The sequence below is a fragment of the Triturus cristatus genome, chromosome 1_1, assembly GCF_964204655.1.
Source record: "Triturus cristatus chromosome 1_1, aTriCri1.1, whole genome shotgun sequence".
NCBI classification, from domain to species: Eukaryota; Metazoa; Chordata; class Amphibia; order Caudata; family Salamandridae; genus Triturus; species Triturus cristatus.
Genome location: NC_140579.1, coordinates 702689321 through 702713372, shown reverse-complemented (window position 1 = coordinate 702713372; position 24052 = coordinate 702689321). Strand labels below are relative to the sequence as shown.

Here is a 24052-nt window from a genome sequence, read left to right as displayed (position 1 = left end):
GCTTACTATCACAGTTATACATTACACATGAATTCTTCTTTGTGCTGGCGATCTTGCTAATACAGTTAAACATTACTCATGAATAATTCTTTGTGCTGGCGATCTTACTATTACACCCTGGCTTCCCATAATCATCAGCCGGGACTGCCAGGCCTTCACCTGCTTGGTAACCCCCACCCCTCCTCTCCTTCCATTAATCCCAGCTTACGGTTCAACTTCGGGGTCCTCCTCTGCCTGGGAAGATCGGCGGTGCTGGTAGTGTAATTCCCACTTCACGCGGGACAGACGGGGAACATGGGATTGGCAAGGGAAGTCCCAAAAGGGGCCGAACACGGGGCGCACCCACCAGCCACCTCCCCCAAGGATTCCCCTGAGGCGGGGTCTTCTCACGGGGAGGACTCCTCGCACCAGCGGTGTCACTACGGACGCAGAGTCGTCTCCGGACCCCACACGGCTTCACAGGCCAGGCGCTGACTCGGCTCCACTCCGCTGCTGCTTGGGTCCGCGCCCTCGGCCGCCTGAGGCAACGCGGCTTGCGGGGGTCGCGGCCTACTCCTTTTTCCGGCAACAGCGAGGCGGCGCTTCTGAATCGGCCCTCGTCAGGTGACACTGGGAAGGCGCTTCACGGCCTTACGCGACCTCTACTTCCTGGTCGTACTTCTCCTCAGATCCTCAGGCGCGTCGCCTGCTCACCGGCCCTCACTAGGGAGTCCCGACTCTCTCCTCAGACCTCCCGGAGACCACCGGCCACCTCCTAGCAGAAGCAGGCAAACTCCCAATCGCGGCGGTGAGTGTTCCAAGCAGGGACTCGTGCCAGGGGGTGCTAAAATTAAGGGTGCCGGGTTCACTCCCGGGCAGTCCAATAAGCCAACCAAATGCTTTTCTCTGGGTCTCAGTCACCTTCCAAACAGGCAGGCCTGGTGGACAGGCGCTAAGCCTTGTCCGATTCAAAATCCTGGGCACAATAAGGGTGAGAGAGATATGGCACAGGACGGGGGCTTTCCCCAGAAGTGCTTACTAAACCGGAGTCTCTTGGGGTAAAGATGTTCTCCAAAGTCAGTGGTGGGGGTCAGGGACAGGTCAAGAGGTCGAGGGTGGTATCAGCTGATGAGGGAAGCCACGCAGGCCCTAAGACCTGTCAATTCCCTCTCTAGCGCAGCCACCTCTCTACTCAGGTGCCTTACTCCTGACTACCTCACAGCTCAATTAAGTCCTAAAATGGCCGCCCTGCCCTCACCTCTATTTATCACCTGGGGCCTGACTGGCCAGAGTGGCCCAGAAGGTTCTGGAACCTCTCATGGCAGTCTGTGGCCCAGGTGCTGAGGTGACAGTTGGAACCACCATTTAGTGAGGCTAACCTCCCTCTTCCTGTTTCTTCAGTGAAACACCTTGCGCCTCTCCCTCAGGTAGTAAGAATGAGGCGCCCAGAGCCTCTACATCAACACCCAAAAAGTAGTTAGTGGACAGGAAAAAAATGAGAAGGGAAAGGGAAAAAAATTAAAAGAGAGGAGGGAACAGCCAAAAGGGCTGACCGGTCTAACAGTCCTATTAGATGTGTGCATGGCCTTATTCCTGTCCAATATAGGCTCAAGAAGACTGGCGCACAGCCTCATTCCTGTACGCTACCAGTCCTATTAGATCAGTGCATGTCCTCATTCCTGCAGACAAAGCTCTCTTTGGCTATCCAATGACCTCATTCCAATGGACTATTCAAACAACCAGACCAGCGCATGGCCACATTCCTGTATGGCAAATGCTACTTACCAGTATGCATCTGTTCTTGGCATGTAGAGCTGCAGACCTACACACTGTGCATAGATCGCCATTTGGTGTTGGGCCCGGATGTTTTCAGTTTTCCCTCTTGGAAAGTCTTTGGAAGTCACGAGGTATGTGACTCCTCCTTTGGATCGTATTGCGCATGGGCTTCGGCTCCATCCTCAGATTGTGTTTCGCCAGCAGGGAAATGATGGAGCATAGTAATAAGCAGTGAAGATGCCCATGTGTGTTGTATCTGAATAAGATAAACTGGGACAGATAAAGGTAGCCGGGAAGGCGGGTGTAGATCTGCAGCTCTACATGCCAAGAACAGATGCATACTGGTAAGTAGCATTTGCCGTTCGAGGCATATGAGCTGCAAATTACACACTGTGCATAGATTATATAGCAGTACTCGCTCCTAGCGGCGACCATAAGTATCTGTTGCAGTGGTTTGAAACAATGTTTTGAGTACAGCCTGGCCCACACTAGCTTGTTTGCACATCTACACAATAGTGTTTAGTGAAAGTGTGCGGTGTAGACCATGTAGCTGCTTTGCAGATATCATCTAAGGGGATGTTCCCTAAAAATGCCATGGAAGCCCCTATCTTACGTGTAGAGTGGGCTTTAGGGGGAACAGATAGCGTTCGTTTTGCTTTGTGGTAGCAAATCTGTATGCATTTAACAATCCACTTAGATATCCCAGATTTAGAGATGGGGTTGCCTTTGTGTGGTGGTGAGAAAGACACGAAGAGCTGTTTGGTCTTACGAAAGGGTTATGTTCTCTCGATGTAGTAGAGTAAGGCTCGTTTGACATCTAGTGTGTTGTGGGCTCTTCCTGCGATGGTCTGTGGCTGCAGGGAATACGGGCAGTTCCACAGATTGGTTTAGGTGAAAGGGAGAAATGACTTTTGGGAGGAATTTTGGATTAGTGTGGAGAACAACCTTGTTATGGTGCATTTGCAGAAAGGGTTCTTGAATGGTGAGTGCTTGTATCTCACTGACCCTTCTGAGGGAAGTAATGGCTACAAGAAAGGCAGTTTTCCATGTTAGGAATTGAAGTTCACATTTGTGTAGAGCTTCAAAGGGAGGCCCCATTAGTCTTGTGAGAACGATGTTTAGGTTCCACACAGGTGAGGGTGGCACTCTGGGGGGAATTATTCTTTTGAGGCCTTCCATGAAGGCTTTTATGGCAGGTACTCTAAAGAGTGATAGATGTTGCCTGTTTTGTAGATAAGCTGCTATGGCCACAAGGTGCAGTCTAATAGACGTGTAGGCTAGGTTGCTTCTTTGTAGGTGTAGTAAATAGCCTATGATGCGTTGATTGGACACATCTAGGGGATTGAAGCTATTGTTGTGACAATAGATCACGAAACGTTTCCACTTGGCTGCGTAGCAAGCTCTAGTGGTAGGTCGTCTAGCTTCTCCAATGAGGTTCAAACAGTCAGGGGGGAGATTAAGATAACCGAATTCTAGGATTTCAGGAGCCAGATCGCAAGGTTGAGCTGAGCTGGGTCCGGGTGCCTGATCTCTCCATGGTTCTGGGTTAAGAGGCGTGGAGAAAGGTGTACATTTTGGTGCGGTACTACAGATAGTTCCAGCAGTATGGTGTACCACGGTTGTCTGGCCCAAGCTGGAGCTACTAGGATGAGAGTGAGGGAGTGTTGCTGTAGTTTGCGCACCACTAGTGGGATGAGTGGGAGAGGCGGAAAGGCGTACGCAAATCTGCCTGACCAGTTCATCCATATCGCATTGCCTTTGGACAATGGGTGTGGATACCTGGCGGCGAAGTTTGGGCATTTGGCAGTTTCGTGGGTGGTGAAGAGGTCTATCTGTGGATGCCCCCACATTTGAAAGTAGGGGTGAAGAACTTGTGGATGGAGTTCCCACTCGTGGATCTGTTGTGTTTGTCTGCTCAGCAGATCGCCCATAGTGTTTTGGACTCCTGGGACATGTTGGGCCAGGAGAAAGATGTTTTGGGGTATGGCCCATCTCCATATGTTCTGTGCTAGCTGAGAGAGCTGCGGAGAGTGTGTACCGCCTTGTTTTTGTATATAGTATAGGGCTGTCATGTTGTCCATGCGGACTAGGACGGCCTTGCCTGAGACATGTGTTTGAAAAGCCTTTAGGGCTGAGAATATGGCTAGCAACTCCAGATGGTTGATGTGGAGTAACTTTTGTTGAGGTGTCCACCTGCCCTGCATGGTGTGATGTAGTAGGTGAGCTACCCAGCCGGAGAGCGATGCGTCCGCTGTCAGTACTATCTGAGGAATCGGGTCCAGGAACGGTCGCCCTTTGGAAAGGTTTTTGATGGTCCACCACTGCAGAGAGAGATGGGCACGACCGTCTACCAACACCAGATCTGTCAATTGACCCTGGGCCTGGTTCCATTGGCGTGCTAAGCACTCTTGGAGAGGACGCATCTGGAGTTTTGCGTGAGGTACTATGAGTATGCAAGAGGCCATCATTCCTATAAGGTGCATGAACACTCGAGATGGAAGAGAGTGCTCTGGTTGAAATTTGGCGCGTAGAGCCTGAATGCTTGCTATCCTGGCAGGACTGGGATAGGCTAGCGCTTTTGAGGTGTTTGTGGTGGCACCGAGGTATTGTTTTACGTGGGACGGTTGCAGATGGGACTTTGCATGGTTTACTGTGAAGCCCAGTTCGTGAAGTAGTTGGATAGTGGCGTGAGTGTGTTGTACACACTGGCTGTATGAGCTGGCTTTTATGAGCCAGTCGTCTAGGTATGGGAAGACGTGGATGTGTTGTCTTCGCAAGTGTGCTGCCACTACCTCTAGGCACTTGGTAAACACCCGTGGTGCTGTGGTGACTCCGAATGGGAGCACTTTCAATTGATAATGTTGACCGTCCACTACAAATCTGAGAAATTTCCTGTGAGCCTTGTGAACAGGAATGTGGAAATAGGCGTCCTTGAGGTCTAGGGTGGCAAGGAAGTCGTTTTGGGAAAACAGGGGAAGTACCTGCTGGAGTGTGACCATGTGGAAATGGTCTGAGTGTATATAGTGATTTAGGGGTCTGAGGTCCAGGGTGGGCCTTAGAGTGTCGTCCCTTTTTGGTTTGAGAAAATATAGGGAGTAAACTCCCATATTTTGTTGGTGGGCAGGAACTAGTTCTATCGCACTCTTTTGTAGGAGGGAGATTACCTCCTGTTTTAGAAGTGACAAATGTTCCTGTGACATTGGGCATTGTTTGGGTGTAATGTTTGGGGGGTAGATGTTAGTTCGAGGCAGTAGCCTGACCGAATTATCTGTGTTACCCATTTGTCTGAGGCGATAGTAGTCCAGACAGGAAGGAAATTGTGAAGTCTGCCCCCGACTGGAGTGGGATGGTCTGGGGGGAGTAGAGGGAAGTCATTGGGCAGGGGTGGAGGTAGAGCGGGAGGTGTTAGTTTTGCCTCTGCCTTTATTGTTGTTACCCCTGTAGCCGCCTCTCAGGTGACCCCTAGTGAAGGTGGATTGGGTAGGGGCTTTATAGGAAGTGGAGGCGCTGTCGGAGGAGTAGCCTCTGGAGGTGCTTCGAAAGGAAGAGCGGCGAAAGGAGCGCCTGGGAGGGTGGGACTGTAGAGCTCCCATAGACTTTGCCGTATCGGTGTCCTTTTTCATTTTTTCCAGGGCAACATCAACGTTTAGACCAAACAGATGTTCCTGGTCAATGGGGTGGTTGAGGATGGAAGCTTGCACCTCGGGTTTGAAACCTGAAATTCGTAGCCAGGCATGCCTACGGAGGAGGACGCTGGTGTTAATTGCCCTAGAGGCAGTGTCAGCTACATCGAGGGCGCAGCGAATGGAGGTGTTGGCGATGGTTTTTCCCTCTTGGATTAGTTTGTTGGTTCTATTTTTGTATTTGTCATGGAGGTGTTGCATTATGGCTTCTAGCTCGTCATAATGTGCCCTATCATATCTCGCCAAAAGCGCTTGGGTGTTTGCAATGCACCATATGTTGGCATCCTGGGATGCCGTTCACTTGCCAGAGGCGTCTAGGAGTTTGGACTCCTTGTCAGGTGGTGGTGCCTCGCCTGATGCCTGGGAGTTTGCACGCTTCTTTGCAGTGGAGACTACTAGAGAGTCCAGTGGTGCAGGTCCTCTGATGTAGGTGGGGTCTGTAGGGGCGGCCTTATACTTCTTCTCGATGCGAGGGTTGATGACCCTGGCCCTGACCGGGTTTTTAAAGACCTCTGGCGCGGGCTTTATAACCCCTATAAGCATGGGCAGAATGGAAGTGGCCCTGTGTGTAGTGTCAAAGGTATCTAAGAGGAAGTCCTCCTCCACGGGGTCTGTATGGAGATCAACTCGGTGGTAGTGTGCAGCCCTGTGGAGCAGTTGGTTAAAACCCATAGTGACTTCGAGGGGGGGGGGGGGTGTCTTGAAGGGTAAAGGTCGTCCTGCGGGACGTCTGGGATGTTGTAGTCATCCCATGGGTCTGGGGAGCCTGTAGGAGTGGGGTCCCCTGTGGGTTGGTCATGGGATCCGTCCCCTGTGTCATCATAGACCTCGTCATCATCCTCATCCGGAGAGGGTGTGGGGGAATGATGAGGTGGGGGAGGCGGAGGAGAGGGAGGAGGTGAAGGTAGTCTCAAAGCAGAGGTAGCAAAGTCTCTTCTCTTTGGAGGTGGAGCTGGGCAGGCTTGTCCAGCGGTCTCTTTTTGATGCTAAGCATCAAATGTCCAGTTTTAGGGTCTTTAACAAGTGTTTTTTGTAGTGGATCGGGCAGAAATAGTTCCTCTGTGAGAGGCTGATCCGTCGGCGCCGAAGGTGTCGGAGCCGTAGGTTTTTTTAGTCTTGGAGTCGGCATCGGTTCGTTGTCTTGAACTGTGTGGCTTAGAAATGTCCGGTTGTTTCCTCGGTTCCGAGATGACTTTCGGCTTCGAGGTGTGGGTGTCGAGGGCTTTCGATTTTTTGCTCAGTTACGAGGATGATGTCGGTACCGAGGAGCTAGTGCTTGTCTTCGATGCAGAGTGCTTCGGTGTGGAGCTGGGCGTGGAGGAGGAGGAGGCTATCTTCTTTTTCGGTGCCGGTGCGGAGGAGTGTTTCTCGGCACTGACGGCAGGCTGGCTCGAGCCCAAGCTGCCAGAAGGCTTGATGGGCTTCTTTACCGGGCCCGAAAGCGAGGTATGTGAAGCAGTGTCTTTGGTCATGCCTAGGCCCGAGGGCGAAGGCGTGACCGAAGCCTTTTTTGATGCCGCCGAGGGTGGGGATCGATGTTAGTACTCACGCCCCTCTGTGCCGGAGTGATGTCCTCGACATCTGAGTCGTCGGCTTCAGAGGCGCTGATGAGGCCCTCTTCGGTGTGCTGGTCTTGGGGAACATCGACGCCTTCTCCGAAGATATCGTCGAGGATTGCAGTCGACGAGTGTGCCATGATTCTCCTCGCCCTTCGGTCCCGAATGGTCTTTTTCGACCGGAAGGATTTGCAAGCCGAACAGTCTCGTGCTCTGGGGAAAGGCAGAGGTTACACACCTCATGGAGATCGGTGTGGGAAAACTTTGACCCACATTGAGGACACTTTTTACATGGAGTCCTTTCCATCAGCCAGGACCGGAGCTCAGGTAGGCCCGAAGGCCTTCGTCGACGACCGGAATCGAAGACTTCGAACTATGAGAGTTGCGTCGAGTGTGGAGATCGCGATCGAAACAATACCGCAGAAAGGGAAGGATTGCGTGTCGATCAGGAGAACTGAAAACGGTTCGGAACCAGAGCGCGAAGATCACATCCAAGCCCGATGGCGGAAAAAAACAATCTGAGGATGGAGCCGAAGCCCATGCGCAATACGATCCAAAGGAGGAGTCACATACCTCATGACTTCCAAAGACTTTCCAAGAAGAAAAACAACTGCAAACATCCGGGCCCAACACCAGATGGCAATCTATGCACAGTGTGTAATCTGCAGCTCATATGCCTCGAACATTATTGTACCAAGCACACCAGTGCATGCTTTCAGTTCCTATATGTGACGAGGAAAACAGAACAGGAATCAAAAAATCATGAGCTTCCCACTGGGCCAGGGCCTGAACCCCAGGCACTAGCACAACACAGAAAAGCAACACATTTACCGATCCGCTCAAATGCTACAGATTCCACTTGACACACCCCTTCTTATATACTAGGACTCCTGAATTATCGAGAAAATGTACAACTCCCTCCCTACATCCTATGTGGTCCTGACAAACTGCACCACATATGCTCTACTTTCCCACCTTCGATTGGCAGTTCTGCCTCAATACCTACCGAGTGCAAGTGCAAGGAGAGATTTTCTGTATCTGTCTGGTCATCTTGTTCTGAGGAGTCAGTTTCCTCATTCTGCTGCATCTCCAGCTCGGAAGGGAGCAGGGCGTTGAGGTAGGGAATGGAAAAGGCGTTTGCTGCGATCACTGCAGAGAAAGAAGTTATAGTTACTCTTTAGGAATCCCAACATAGAAAACTAGGACATCTCTTATGAATCATTAAGAAGCTGCAGCAGGGCCTTATCTTAGGATCCAGTTTGTCCGGAATGTGATAATCACCGAGTATTACAAGCATTTCATCTGATGCAAAGCAATAATGCAACAGAGGTGGAAAAGTCTCTCCAGTGTCATAATCAGCTCTATAATAAAACACCAATCATTGCAGCGATATAGATGTCCAAACCAGTGACAGGTGACGATAGTAGTGTACATGCTGAGTTAGTCCCCTCAACAACGCAAATGTATATCTCTTTCCAGATTTTAGTTGTATCTATTTATTAACAGTAACATTTGGAACAAAAACATGTTTTACATAGATCTATTGGAGTGATGTGGTTAACACAGCTTAGACAATTGCAGTTACTGTATGGAAGAATAAGGACAGTTTTGTAATTGTAGTTGGTGAAGGCCTGCCTATACATACGTTATGCCAAAACATAACTAGTTAATACAACATACAGCCCTGAAAGTACATACTAACCGCAGAATCGGGGCAGTCACCTTCTTTCGAACTCCAGGCAATGTCTCTTCAGGGCAACTTTTAATTTTTGTAGAGGTTAGTTAACACAAATGTCTGGTGAATGGTGAAAGGCAGAACACGTGTGACAAGACATTGCAGTTGATAGATCGTATATCTAGAGTTAGCGTATTTTTAAAAAGAATGACTGAGTTGTTTGGGAATAGACCATTAGGGTAGATTTGTGCCATAACTTGCACCAGGCCCACTGCAGGGCACTGAGCCAACTGGCTTGGTAGCAGTAAGCGTGGAGGGGGCTGGCAGGAAAAGGTGCTTGGCCAAGATGCAGAGGGCTCGGGTAGCAGAGGTTGGGACCGTGTTTACTGGTACAACAGGATAGAGGAGAGGCCAAGTAGAAGACTATTTTCTAAATAACTCATTAGCATTTTGATTGTGTTGAAGAGCAGATGTGAGCATAGTTGGAAAAGTGCTGCTGTGCAGTCAATCAGAGTTCCTATTTTCATGAATGGGCTGAATGGTTCTGTTGAAGAAGAGAAATAAAAAAACCTCTGTTTTAGCGTGGTTCAGCATATCAAACCACAATCCATTATTTAGTGGAAAGTAAAACTTGGAAGAAAATACATTTGTGGGAGTCATCTGCTGAAAATATGTACATTAGGTCTGTCCTTAAAGTAACAACAGTCCTTCGTACCATTCCAACTGTTCATTTTTTTAATGATAATCTGCTTTTCTACAAGCCTTCACCGATCTGTCTTGCATGTTGTGGCTAAAGTACTCTTTAGAGGATTCAATTAATTGCCAATTTTCAACTACTGCTGATTGTAGGAAGCTGGTCTGTATATACTATAACAAAGTAAGGTATAGTGTGCATAGAGTCGAGTGGAACCCCAAAGTTAGGCAGAGGTAAAAGTAGATATCTTACTCTCCATTTGTGGTAGTGTGGGTGAGCAGTAAGGCTTTATCAGAGGGTAGTACTAAGCATTTATTTTACACACTCGGGCAAGAAATTAAGTCACACACTCAAAGTCCAAACTCAGACCAATTTGTTAGTAAAAATATTATTTAGTTATATGTATTTCCTAGAACCAAGCAAGCATAGAACAGGTAAGTATAAATGGTACTTTCCAAGACAGGGTGAACAATAAAAGCAAGCTGAATAAAAATGACGCTGTTACAGGCTTGTTACAGGTTTGTTAATGCTGTGAATACAGTTGAAATTACTGTTAGATTATTTTTGATTACTTTACAAACTACTTTATGGATTCCTTTTTCTACTCCGTGTGATATGCCTAGATTTCACACTAGGACATTTCCAACAGAAAAAGGAAGTCAAGCAGTTTTTATATATTTGCAGTTTTTATTTATTTATTTTTTTAGAGTTCCATACAAACCAACTCCACACTTAAAACAATTTTCAAAGAAAATCAGTCAATGCAATTATATGGAAGGAAATGAAGTCATTGGTTTCAGGGTAAGTACTTAGGTTTGGGAGTTGGTTTTCTGGGGTTAGAACAAGGGTTTCCCCAGGGTCAAGGATGCACTCTCAAGGCACCCTCAGCGGCACTAGGATGGCTAGGTGCAGAGTGTTGAGGTCCAATGCAATCCAATGGGGGATAGGAGGCCTCCGGTTGATGGCTGCTTATGAGCAGGCCACAAGGTTCTGGGAGCAAAGCTGCTGGACTTAGGCTCAGGGCAAAGGGGTATTCGGCATAGCACACAAGGTGAACCCACAGCAGCACAGGGGCAAGGTGCAGGGTGCTGTTTTGGCTTTGGGTGCCTTGTTGTTTTCAATGGGGATTGCCGGTTTTGGGTTCGGTCCAGGAAGACTTCCGGGAGGAACCAACAGCTGGGCACGTAAGTTGGAGGCCTCGGGTTCTCTTCTCCAGGGCGCAGGGCGGCTGGATGCAGGGGTGTCTTTTGAGGTCGGATTTCACCTTATTGGGCCACTCGCGGTTTGGGGGGGGTCTCCGTGCACAGGCTGCAGCGATGTCGGAGAGTCCTGCCGGGGTCAACCCATGGTGGACTCGGACTCATGAGCGACCTTGCCGGAACCGGTGAGCCACTCGAACTCAGGCCGCAGGCGACGGGTGCAGTGGTGGCTCCAGGAGGCGGTTTTCTTTGTCCTCAGCCGGCTCAGAGTATGTCTTTGGAGTTTCTTTTGAACAGAGCTACTGCTCACAAGAGATCCGGTCTTTGTTGAAGGCAGTCAGTCCTCACAGGGGCTCTGGAGGTTGCTGGCTGCAGGACAAGGTGACTTTGGCACAGAATCTCTGAAAACTGCAGACGTGCCGATAGGGCTGGGGGCAAGTCAGTTCTTCTCTGCAGTCTCCTCTGCTGGGCATCTTCTTGCAGAAATCTGTCTTCTTAGTTCAGGGCTGCCCCTAAATACTGTATTTAGGGGGCGTTTTAGGGGTCTCAAGGTCAGTTGCCAATGGGCTACTGACCATAGAAAGACTACACCCACGGTGTGCTCACCTCACGTGAGGTAGTAGACACAAACACTAATCCTGATTAGAGAGCGCCTGCCATCTGCAAGATTGCAGTCACTGAAGAGTGAGCTACACGTAGAATCCCCACCTGAGGGGTGGGGTTAGCAGAGGTGGGCACACATTCTGGGCTGGCTAATTTTTCCTGCCATTCTTCTCGCCTAAAAGGAGGGGAGACAGGAAGGGGCCCTGCTCCTGTTAGCAGGAGAGGCTGGGAGTTGCGTTACAAAGGCGGCAAGGCCTTTGAAGCTCCCCTGCCACAGATGGCCCTTCCTGACCTGGGGAAGGTGTGAACACCTCCACCCAGGAAAGGCTTTGTTTCTGGGCTCAGGGAGCGAAGGCTCCCATCCCAGGGGTCCAGAAACTTGTCTAGTGGTGGCAGGCTGGTATTTACCAGTCAGGGAGCCCACCAGAGGCTGGTCGTTTTTCAGGGGCATCTCTAAGAGTGCATTGTATAACAAATCCCACACTGGCATAAGTGTGGGTTTATTATGCTGAAACGTTTGCTACCAAACTTCACAGAATCCAGTAAAGCCATTATGGTGCTGTGGAGTTCGTAATGACAAACTCCCAGACCATGTACTCTGTTATGGCTTTACTGCACTTACAATGTCTAAGAATGGACTTAGACACTGTAGGGGTACAGTGTTCAGTCAACTGTACCCTCAGCAGAAGTATAGTGCACCCAGCTAGAGGGGTCTCTTGCCTATACCATTGGCAGTGGGTTGCAGGCATGGCCCACAGGTACGTGTGCCATGTCGACTTCTCTTGTCTCTGCACCAAAACACAAAGCCTGCAATGGTAGTGTGTGTGTGTGTTAAAGTACAGGCCCTCTATGGGTGGCACAATATGTGCTGCAGCCCTTAGCAGCCTTCCCTGGTCACAGTGCCCTTGATACACATGGTCCTCTTTTACAGGGGACTTACATGTGGCCAGAAGTGCCAATTGAGTTACAAAGGTGCAGTTTTGGGAGAGAACAAGGGCCCAGGGAAGCTGATTGGTAGGGACCCGGGGCACATCAAGGTAAAGTGCATCAGAAATCTGGCATAAAGTGTGGGGGGTGGGGTGGGGTTTTTTACTACAACAGAAACGCAGCTTCCAACACAAGACCCCCCCCCCCCCTCCCCCGCCACCCCAGCCCAAAGGCCAGGAGACTTGGCCAACCCTGGGAGAGTCTTCCTAGTCTTTCAGACGAGGAAGAGTAGAGGAAGTAGTTTGAAAGTTGCAGGGCCTACTCTGCCTTACATCCTTCTGTCCAGGTCAGCCCCTTTGGGGAGCTGGCCTACCTCAACAGTTTCAGGACCAAATTCCCAATTTTCTTTTCCTAGCTCATTAGAATCTTTACTCCATCTTTTTAGTTTGGGTTCAGAGGTGCCTATCTCTGCAAATTCTGACTTGGCTAGGGAAAATCCCAGCTTACCCACTGCAGGGGTAACCCCATCATGACCAATAGGGTCAGGGGGCCTAACTTGCAATTTGGCAAGGGACTAGGCCACCATGCCAAGAACAGTGCTGCCATAAAGGCTAGCACCCAGCAGAGGCCACTGACAGCTGTCAGTACCCAGAACCACACCTTTAGCTTTTCACTGGTAGGTGAAGTGGCTAACTTACAGGCTTCTTTTGGTTCTGGTGGCCTGTCTACTGTTTTAGAGTAGGGGGCAACTACGCTTTGTAGTGAAAACCCTTCTTCCACCCTCTCGTCTGTCAGCTGAGGAGCCACCAACTCAGGCTGGACAGTTGCCTGACTAGTCAGGTCTTTTTGTGGGCTAGGGAGGACTTCACCAGTGCCAATTTTGGAATTCTCCCTTTTTTTTTAATTTATAAAGTTTTTAATAGTGCGAACAAGACCTGTGAGGGTATCGGAGCGCATTACAAAGGGGTGGGGGGTGGATTCATCAGTACAGGACAATAATACAGTGCATTTACGACAAATATAAACATAAGCGAGTATTAAATCTAGGAATGCAATTTTGTTAGGAACTTAGACGGAGGTGGTCGAGATCAATATAATAGTAGTTCAACAGGTAAGTTCGATCGATATATAATATAGTGACGACTTTTAGTCTAACCCTTTCTTTTGGTCACCCCCAGTGGTCGTCCTGGTCACCCTGGTCTTGACCCAGTTGTCCGCCTTCTTTACCAATTCTTGGGGAGAAATTGGACCTAGGTCTACCAGATACTGATACAACTTTTCATCAATGCAATTACTTAGTATGTGTTCTTCCATAAACAAATTATAAAGACGAATATAATCTTGAACTTTACTTCCAGTCAATCAGCCACCTAGTGTTTTCATTGAGAAGTCTACAAATTCCACCCAGGGCTGACTATGGGTTTTCTGAGCCCCCCTGAATCGAATTCTATACTCTTCAGCAGTGAGTCCAAGTCCCTCAATCAGGGTGCCCTTCATGAGTTCATAGGACTCTGCTTCTGCCCCACTAAGGGTCGGGAGTCCGTCTCTCCACTTACCAGAGAACAGTTCCCAAAGGACTGCCCCCCAGTGAGTGTTCTTCACTTTTCTGGCTTCACAAGCCCTCTTAAAGGCTGTGAACCACTTGCTGAGATCATCACCATCCTCAAATTTAGGGACAATCCCTTTTGGGGATTTTGGATCCCAAGATTGCTCTCTGACCCTATTCATTAAGTTGCTGCCACTATTGATGGTTGCTAGGCCCATAGCTGCTCTTTCTTTTTCTACAGCCAGGAGTCTGGTCTCTAGGTCTAATATTTTAGCCAACCTTACTAAAAGGTTGGTCTCTTCATTTAGGCTGTCCTCAATGGACTCAGAAGCACCTGACTCACCTGTGTGGGTTCTAGGTACTGAGATTTGTATTTTTGGAGTCAGGGCCACTGGGGTCCTTCTCTCCCTAAGAAGTGTGTGTGTGAGGGGGGAGGTTGTAAAGTATCCTCATCCCCTCAATCTTCTTGCCCTTCTGAGAGGTCTTCACCATTCTCAGAGGGATGGTCCTTAGCATACCCTGCCAACAGCTCCTGGAGCTTTTATTTGGAGAGATGGGACCCCATGTTATATGTTTAAGCTTACATACAGACCTTAACTCCCTGAATTCTAAGTGGAGATAAGGGGTAAGGTCAAGCTCCTCAACCCTATTCTCTATGTCATCAGTTGTACTTTCACTAATAGTGGGTTCTTCTTTAGAGACATTGTAAAAGAAAACTTGTAACCCTCTTATCCCTAACTACAGTAAGCTTTTATTTGTCTAAAATTCTAAAGGGACTTAACCAAGGCCCTAACAAGATTGTCCAACAATTTGGAAAAATGTGTCAATTCAAAAAATTCAGAACTCTAAAGACAATTTCGGAGTTCTGTTGTGTGATCAGGTGTTGACCAAGTCAGTCCAACAAATGCAAAGTTGTATATCCCACTGCTGATCCACCAATGTAGGAACTGGCTCTGTATATACTATACTAAAGTAAGGTATAGTGTGCACAGAGTCCAGTTGAACCCCCAAAGGTAGGAAGAGGTAAAAGGAGATAATACCTTACTCTCTATTTGTGGTATTGTTTGCGAGCAGTAAGGCTTTATCAGAGGGTAGTGCTAAGCATTTATTGTACACACTCAGGCAAGAAATATCACACACTCAAAGACTGAACTCAGACCAATTTGTTTGTATCAAAATATTATTTAGTTATTGTGAGAAGTTGGCCTGATGTATGATGTCACTAGTTCTAGTGTACACCTTATATCAGTCCAAACAACCCTTATGGTGATTGGTTGTAAAGTCAACCTTATAGACCAGCTATCCTAGTGGTAGCATGGACAAGAGCAGTCTTAGGCTAAACTCTGAATGGCAGGTGAAGCCAGCTGTGATACCATATATAATCCCTTGAATACCAAATGAAAGGACACCACAACAGATATATATATATATATAAAATAAAGTGTATTTATTCTAGTCAAACCCTCAGCACTCTTTATGAGATTAGAGGTAAGTACAACACAGTCTTATTTCAGCATACATTAAGTCACACAGGTAAGTAATACAGTTAGGCCCTAGGGGCCACGCAAACCATATACTAAAGAAGTGGTATAAGGACCACTGTCACGGAAATAGGATAGGCCTAGGCCTAGGGAATCGCTGGGGCTACACTACACTAGCAACAGTTAGGAAGTGGGAGGCCCACGGGATTCAGGTGCAGAGTGGAAACACTCACGCGTAATGCGTAAAAGTCGATAGAATTACTAGCAGTTAGAAAGTAACAGTTTAAGGACACTTCTGAAGCAGCTAGAGAGTCGAGACTCGGAAACTAGACCCTAGGATAGTCACTACCCTTGTGAGCACCGAAGTACCCAAGTTACCTAGCCCACGGGCTGCGGGTGCATAGGTGTGAACTTGCGTCGGGTTTCGTCGTGGACTTCTATGGATGCCTGAAGGAAAGTTGCTGACAGGCAGTCAGTGAAGAGTGTCTGGTGGATCCCAAGGCTGGGATCAAGAAGAGAGGAGACCTGCAAGCAGAAGGGACAGAGTCAAGGTCACTAGCCAGTGACCACGTGGAACCAGGAAGGAACCAGGCGATGTCGTGAAGATTGCAGGTGAAGGTGAAGCTTGTCGCTGCAGCCACGGGGACCAGGAAACGTCGAGGACGACCAGGACCAGGAGGCGAGCTGTCCCACGAAGGCTCTTGCTGTCGGCGGCGTCGAAGTTGAACTAGGACTCACCAAGCCTTGGCAAGCGGAACCCACGAAGAACGGAGGACTTGCTTCTGGTGCAGACCAGGAAGGTCTGGAGTGCTTCTCTTTTGCAAGGAAGCGGGAGCCAGTCTGGAGGAGCCAAACCAGCGGTGAAGATTTCTGGATGTGTCGTCACAGAGGCCACTAGCCAACGGGCAAGCAACCGGACAGACGCGGCAAGCAGGAAAATGCAGAAGGGCCCCACGCAGGACTTGTGTAGTGTGGGGGGCTGATCTTCGGTGCAGATGGTGCTTGGGGTTGGGGCTTCTCAATCCCCGGTGCACAACTTCGAGGGTGCCTCTGAAGCTGCGCTGGAAGATACTAGCCACTTTTCACAGGTAGCCGGTCCCACGTCTCTCGTCGCCTCCACGGATCTCAGCTCAGCTGTGGATCAGGGTCGGAGAAGTCTGGAAGTCTGGAAGTCAAGGCTCTGGTCGGGCTCTGCAGTCGGTCCCTCGTAGAACTTCAGCAAAGCAAAGGGTAGTCTCTTGATGGTGCCTGTTTGCACAGGGTAGCCACTCCTTGGCCACAAGGGAGATTCTTCAGTCTTCTTCTTTCGTCGAATGTCGAAGGTCCAGAGTTTCTGTTCAAGTTGCAGGTTCAGGATAATCTAATCTCCTGGGGCCCAGCTACCACTCTTATACTAATCTGGGGGGCTGGGTTACCTGCTAGGTCACGCCTTATGGGTGGGACCTGGGAGGGGGGTGGTTACACCCCCTTCCCTTTGTCCAGTTTCGCGCCAGGACTGGGGCTGGAGTGCCCCAGCACCGGTTTGAACTGGACTATGCATGGGACACCTTGTGTGCCCCAGGCATGTCTCATTCCTTTCAGCCCTCCCTGCCCCAATACACTAAAGTCTGTCTGGGGAGGTGCTAGCACCTCCCCAAGCAGGAAACCTATTGTCCAAGCCTCCCTTGCCGGGATCACTCCCAGCAGCAGGAGGTCAGACTTGTGTCTGTGGCAGCAGCATCCATTTTGTGATGCTGAGGCTTTGGTTAGAGTTAAACAGCAAAGTAGGATTTTAACATGTCTCTCCCTCTAGAAGGGAGGAATAATATCCTCATCACCAGAAATGGTATGGGGGTATTATTCCAAAGTGTTAGACACCTTACACAACATGTTTTGATAAAGCCAAACCATAGTTACCATAACCGTTTAAGATTATAAGGCACTTTAAGAGTATATGGTAGGCTATATCATAGAACAGCTATAAGGACATGATTCCGAAAGCTGCAGACAGGCTCAGCTCATGCTAGAGCACCATCTCACATGTTACCAAGCACTCTGCCTCCAGGATTGTTAAGGCCTGCCATAGGAGTGACTGATAGGTACACATGTGTCTATATATAAGGGTAGATATAGGCATACTATATCTAAGCAAGGGGTGATTACACGACCTTGCCCCAGCTGAGTGATCAGCCAGTTGTGTCTGATTGGAAGGCCAGACCAGGGGTGGCATAATACATGCTGCAGCCCCTGGGAGGCCTAGGGTACACCTATGCCCTGGGTACCTAGGGTACACTGTACAGGGTCCAATAAGGTGATCCTTACCAATTGGGAATGTACCTAGGGTACATGGAGTCCATTTTAAAGAGAGAGCAGACAGCCTGAGACCCTGAATGGCAGGATCTCAGGCCAACTAAGTCGAAAAACCAGCTAGACACTAGGCAAAAAGTTGGGGGTAACCATAGTCAGATATCCACCTTCCTACAGTTATATTTACTTCCTAGAACCAAGCAAGCTTGGCACAGGTAAGTGCAAATGGTACTTTTCAAGGCGGGTTGAAAAATACAAGCAAGCTGAATGATAATGGATTTTCTTATAGGTTTGTAAATGCTTTGAATACAGATGAAATTACTGTTAGATTACTTTACAGTCTACTTTATGGATTACTTTTTCTAATCAGTGTGATATGCCTAGATAGCATACTGGGACGTTTCCTGGAGAAAAGGTAAGTAAAGCAGTTTTTGCATATTTGCAGTTTCTTAGAATTCCATACAAACCAACTCCACACACAACAATTTTCAAAGAAAAGCAGTCAATGCAATCCTATGGAAGGAAATTAAGTTATCGGTTTCAAGGTAAGCACTTAGGTTTGGGAGTTGGTTTTCAGGGGAAGGCACAAGGGTTCCTCCAGGGTCAAGGCTGCACTATCAAAGCACCCTCAGCAGCACTAGGGCAGCCGGGTGCAGAGTACTGAGGCCCAATGTTATCCAATTGGGAAGGGGGGGTGGGGGGGGGGGGGAGGGGGGGGAGGAGGGGTTGAGAATAGTGAGGCCTCCGGTTGGTGGATGCTTACAAGCAAGCCACAAGGTTGTGAAAGCAAAGCTCCTGAACTTAGGCTCAGGGCAAAGGGGTATCCGGTTTAGCACACAAGGTGCACCCACAGCGGCGGCCGGGTGCAGGGTACTGTTTCGGCGTCCGGTGCCTTGTTGTTTTCAATGGGGATTGACGATTTTGGTTTTTAGCTGCAGGCTCCGTCCAGGAAGACCTCCGGGAGGAACCAACAGCTGGGCAGGTAAGTTGGAGGGCTCTGGGACGTGGGTGCACCTCGGGATCTCTTCTCCAAGGCGCAGGGAGGCTGGATGCAGGGGTGTTTTTGAGGTCGGCCACTCACGGTTGGGGAGGTCTCCGTGCAGAGGCTGCAGGCGACGTCGGGGAGTCCTGGAGGGGTCAACTCATGGTGAACCCGCATTCTGGAGTGCTGAGGGACCTCGCTGGGACCGGCAGGCCACTCGAACTTGGGCCGCAGGGGACAGGTGCAGTGGTGGTTCCATGCGTCGGTTTTCTTTCTCCTCAGTAGGCTTAGTACCCATCTTGGGTGTTTCGTTTGAACAGAGCTGCTGCTCACAGGAGATTCGGACTTTGATGAAGGCAGTCAGTCCTCCCAGGGGTTCTGGAGGTCGCTAGCTACAGGAAAAGGCGACTTTTGGCACAGGATCTTTGGAAACAGCAGACAGGCAGTTGGGCTGGGGCAAAGTCAGTTCTTCTCTGCAGTATCCTCTGCTGAACGTCTTATTTCGTCCTCCTTCGTAGGTTGCGGGGATCTGTCTTCTTAGTTCAGGGCTGCCCCCTAAATACTGTATTTAGGGGATATTTTAGGGGTCTCAAGGTCAGTAGCCAATAGCCTACTGACCTTAGGGTGACTAGACCCTTAGTGTCCTCACCCCACGTGGGGTAGTGGACACAATCCCTAATCCTGATTGGAGAGTGCCTGCATCTGCAAGATGGCGGGCACTGAAGAATGGCCTTCACCTCGCCTCCCCCACCTGAGGGGTAGGGTTGGCAAAGGTGGGAACAGCTTCTGGGCAGGCTAATGTTTCTGGACGGTTTTCCCTCAGAAAAGGAGGGGAGACAGAAGGGGACCTGCTCCTGATAGCAGGAGAGGCTAGGGGTTGCGTTACAAAAGCGGTAAGGCCTTTGAAGCTCCCATGTCACAGATGGCTCTTCCTACCAGGAAAGGCTTTGTTTCTGGGTTCAGGGAGCAAAGGCTCCCCCCCCCAGGGGTCTAGAAACTTGTCTTGTGGTGACAGGCTGGTATTTACCAGTCAGGGAGCCCACCAGAGGATAGTTGCTTTTCAGGGGGTATCTCCAAGATGCCCTCTGAGTGCATTGTTTAATAAATCCCACACTGGCACCAGTGTGGGTTTATTATGCTGAGAGGTTTGCTACTAAACTTCCCAGAATTCAGTAAAGCCATTATGGTGCTGTGGAGTTCGTAATGACAAACTCCCACACCATATACTCTTTTATGGCTTAACTGCACTTACAATGTCTAAGAATAGACAAACACTGTAGGGGTACAGTGCTCATGCAACTATACCCTCACCAGTGGTATAATGCACCCAGGTAGAAGGGTGTCTTACCTATACCACAGGCAGTGGGTTGCAGGCATGGCACACAGGTATGTGTGCCATTACGACTCTTCACTTGTCTCTGCACCAAAACACGCAGCCTACAATGTCAGTGTTTGTGTTAAGGTACAGGACCTCTAAGGGTGGCACAATATGCTGCACCCCTTAATGGCCTTCCCTGGTCTCAGTGCCCTTGTTACCCATGGTACCTTTAACCAGGGACTTACAGGTGGCCAGAGAGGTGCCAATTGGGGATACAAGGGTACAGTTTTGGGAAAGAACACAAGCCCTGGGAACCTGATAGGCAGTGACACAGGGCACTTCAAGTCAAAGTGTATCAGAAATCTGGCAAAAAGTGGGGGGGTTACTGCAACAGAAACCCAGCTTCCTACACTGATCTGTCCTAAATTTAAAAACAAAGTGCAGCTGTAATCTGAAACAAGAACAGAGGTATGAAATAAAAGTCTATCTCTCAAACTAGCGTACCCTGGTGTGGTGGAGCGAACGTTCATAAGGTGTTTGTCATGAATTGCATTGCTCCCGAACCCATTTTGATTTGATCTGGAAGTCTCTATTGCATCTTTTGTGCTGCTTTTGACCATCATGCACGCCACTGGTTAAGGCGTAGGTGAGAGAATCCTTTCAACACAAACAAATTACCACTATAAGTGACACCTACATGCTTACAATCCCTAAGTGAACCCAGGAAAGTCTGTGACATTGAATGAGATTTCGCAGAGGCACAGAGACACCAATCATTTAGAGGGACAAAGGGCATTAGAGGCAGATGACAAATAGATTAAAAAGATGGGGGCAGAGGGGACACAGAATGCTTTATGAAATTTGCAAGTGACAGACGATCCCTGTGGATGAAGTGGTATGAAGGATCCTAAAACTGAAGTGGTAGAGAGACTTTCCAATGGCAGACTGAGTTCAGAGAGATCCCAAAGATGGAGCGGGCAAAATGACTTGACCTGCAAAGAGCCATTCCATGTAATATCTTGAATACATAGGCTCTCCAGGAACCACAGTGTCACTGAGGCCTCTATGGAAGAAATGTTCAATGAAGGCTTCACAGAATCAGAGGGCACAGAGGTTTCCCACAGATGAATTGGTTTTCAAAGCTTCCCAAGGACAGGTGGTTGAGGAGTAATCAAAAAGACTGATGGGGGCTTCACACTTTACTGAAACGAAGAGGGGTGGATGTTTCATCAACACAGATTCAATGAGTTGTCTGAATGACTGCTGCGGCAGGGGAGGTTCATAGAGTCAGAACTTAAGTTCCACTTGTGCACATGTTCCTCAATAATAAGAAGGCAAAGAAGCTCGCAGAAGCTGGGACAGAGGGCTGTCAGTACATCTCTACAAACATTGGGGTACTGACATCGGGATAGATGCATGTCATTCCACTGACAACAGTGACCCTTACATGGGAATGTGCTGACGTCATCCTTAAACAGGCTGTGAGTCTCTCCAGTCTTTGCTATGAATCGGGTGAGGGCCCTCTCCACGTCCCGACGTTGGGATGCCGCTTTCTCACGCAAGATCTGATAATCTGAGACTGGTTCACGGTATGTCTGAGGGTAGACAGAGAGACAGGTAGGTGTTTACAAAGGAAGCCACTAAGCTCATACCTACATACATTTTAAACAGAGCTCAAAAAGACAAGACAGTTGCGAGATCTGCTGCTCGTGTATCCTGGATTTCAAAGCCCCTCAGGACCACACAAAAGAGAAACCCTGGCAAGACTATACTTTTCTAATAATCCTGCTTATGTAAATTCATGGCTTCTCTTTCCATCCCCTCAAACCCCGCCCACACGTACTAACCATCTCTCTCTGCATGCCCATCACATACCTATTACAAACAGAACAAAGAATCATCTCCCCAAAAGATCCCTGGGGCTCCACAAGAGCCTGTCATTTTCCGTTGTTTACATTATTCATCATTCTGTACAGATACACAAATTGTACTCAAACACTGACAACTTCAACTTGGAGAATCCTCTCCATCCATGATCCCCAATAGCTGACTTCATATACACAACCTGCATCATAAAGACTTCCTTAAGTCAAATGTACCTTTTATGTGCCTCTTGTCTTCGCTCACTCACCATCTTCTGTACCAAATATCACTTATTTTTTTGCTATTGTATACTTCTTCTGTTTGAGGTGGTTAGCAGATGAATACAAGCATAAGAGAACAAGCCGTGTTTAAGAACCAGCATGACTCATGCCACTAAGAAGAAAGCATCATCAGTGAGAAACAAAGGCGGCTGTTGGAGTTTAAAAGTGGTGAGGCATAAATACATTACCTGTATTGGATTTAGCTACTGAATCACACCAGACCACCTTTTTCAAGGGGCTACTCGGGTATTCTCTCCCAAGAAAATGTTGGAAATTAGGGGGTGTATTTTACAGCACAGATTGTGCAAGAAAATGCGCATCAGGGACTTTGCATTCTCTCTACATGGCCGCCATTGGTAGGTGCCTGTCACATATTGGATCTAACACAGTAGTAGTCACAACTCCCTGTCTGTGTGGACCCCTCTGCTTGTGCACACTTTATTATTTTATCACCTGTTGCAGTCTGCAGTGAATAACCCCAACACTCAAGATGGGACACTAGTGGTTAATTTGAGCCAGCAGTTCCGGGTGGGGCCCCAACACTCATTTTTACTCAGACTTTCCTCAAGAGCAAGAGAGAGAAAAACACACAAGGAGGAAAGAAGAAGGAAGAGAAAGAGGTAAAAACGTCTCAAAGGAAGAAAGCAGGAACCAGGATGCGTTAAAGGGGCTGTAAGTGCCTGGTGGTGGATTAAAGAGGAAAGAGGCTAAATCACAACTATGCAGCCTTGTTATTTAGCACACTGACATTAAATATGGTTGGCTGTGGTCTTTTGAACAAATGTTGGGCCTCGGGGGTAGCACTGTCATGGCACATATTTTTAAAAAGGACTCTGCCCCTGGCAAGTAAGACATTTGCAGGACTTTGCAATGGTGTGTGCTCCCAGTGGAAGTTATGTAATTAGAGGCAAACATCACTTTAAATGTATGCACATAAGAAATTAAACCCTTAAAAATATACTAGAAAAATGAAAATGGCAATTTCTTAAAGCAGAAGCATCTTGAAATTTTTCGAAAGGTGAGTATAAGACTTAAATATTATGCATGATGGTACCTCTAAACGAGTAAATTATTTTTGACCTCATTCTTTTCTCTCACACATCATGTTTTCTCAATTTTGCTGGTTAAAATAAAACCTTTGTTTTAAGCAGCTTACCTTACAAATTAAGATTTTATAACCATAACATGTTGTTATGTTAAAGTAGATTTATAGAGCGCACGGCTACTCAGAAGAGTGTCCCGGCGCTAAGACAGAAAAGCGAACAAAAAACCAGAGGAAGGGAAAGTGAAAGGAAAAAGAGAAAAAAAAAAGAATTAAATTGTTTTTTGGAACAGCCAGGTTTTCAGTTGTTTCCTGAAAGCAAGCAGGTTGGTAACTTGCCTAAGTGGAAGAGGTTGCTTATTCCAAAGTCCAGACACTTGCACAGAGCGACCGCCTTTGCGAGCTCTGAGGTACTTAGGGGTGGCCATTAGATATAAATGAGCAGATCTAAGAGATCTGCGGGGTACATAAAAAGAAACTCTTCTACATATGTACTTTGCTCCCACACCATGCAGGACCTTGAAGGCCAAGACCAGAGCTTTGAAGCGAATTCTACTGCAAACAGGTAACCAATGCAGATTATTAAGATGGTGGGAGATCCGCTCTCTAAGCCCGAGACTCAGAACAGCCCTGGCTGCCGTGTTCTGCACCACCTGCAATCTGCTGAGTAAGATCTCTGGGAGGCCTAGATAGAGGACGTTGGCATAGTCCAATGTAGAGATAAGGGCCTGAATGACTTTTTCTGTACGAGGTCTGTAATAGAAATAAAAACCTCCGAAGCATCTGCAGGAGACCAAAACGGGTCCCGGTTGCTGACTGCACCTGAGCTACCATAGAAAGGGCGTCATCCATTTTTACTCCCAGGTTCTTCACAGTCCTAACAGCAACCTGCGGAGGAGACAGGTCTTGTGGCCACCATTGTTTCCAGGCGTCCAGCGGGGGCCAGCCAAAGAAAATGATCTTGGACTTGTCTGTGTTACATTTCAGATGGTTATGGTTAAACCAAGCAAACATTTCCTTTAGGCACTTGTTGATCTTCTCCCCATTAAACTCTTCTCCCTTCCTACAGATGAACATCAGTTGAGTGTCATTGGCGTACGATATTATTGTGACCTTGTTCTCTTCAGCCAAAGTAGCCAGGGGGGCCAAGTACAGAATGAA

The 24052-nt window shown here is 48.3% G+C and overlaps 1 protein-coding gene across 1 annotated transcript in view; it reads right to left on the bottom strand.

Moving 5' to 3' along the window:
• The window catches only part of TAF8 (TATA-box binding protein associated factor 8), a 146146-nt gene that overhangs the window by 16754 nt on the left and 105340 nt on the right, over positions 1-24052 (bottom strand). The window contains exons 6-7 of the mRNA XM_085647188.1: positions 21153-21300; positions 8001-8143 (exon numbers count right to left, since the gene is read on the bottom strand). Coding sequence (XP_085503314.1) covers positions 8001-8143; positions 21153-21300 — 291 coding nt within the window. The remainder of the gene's footprint in view (positions 1-8000; positions 8144-21152; positions 21301-24052) is intronic.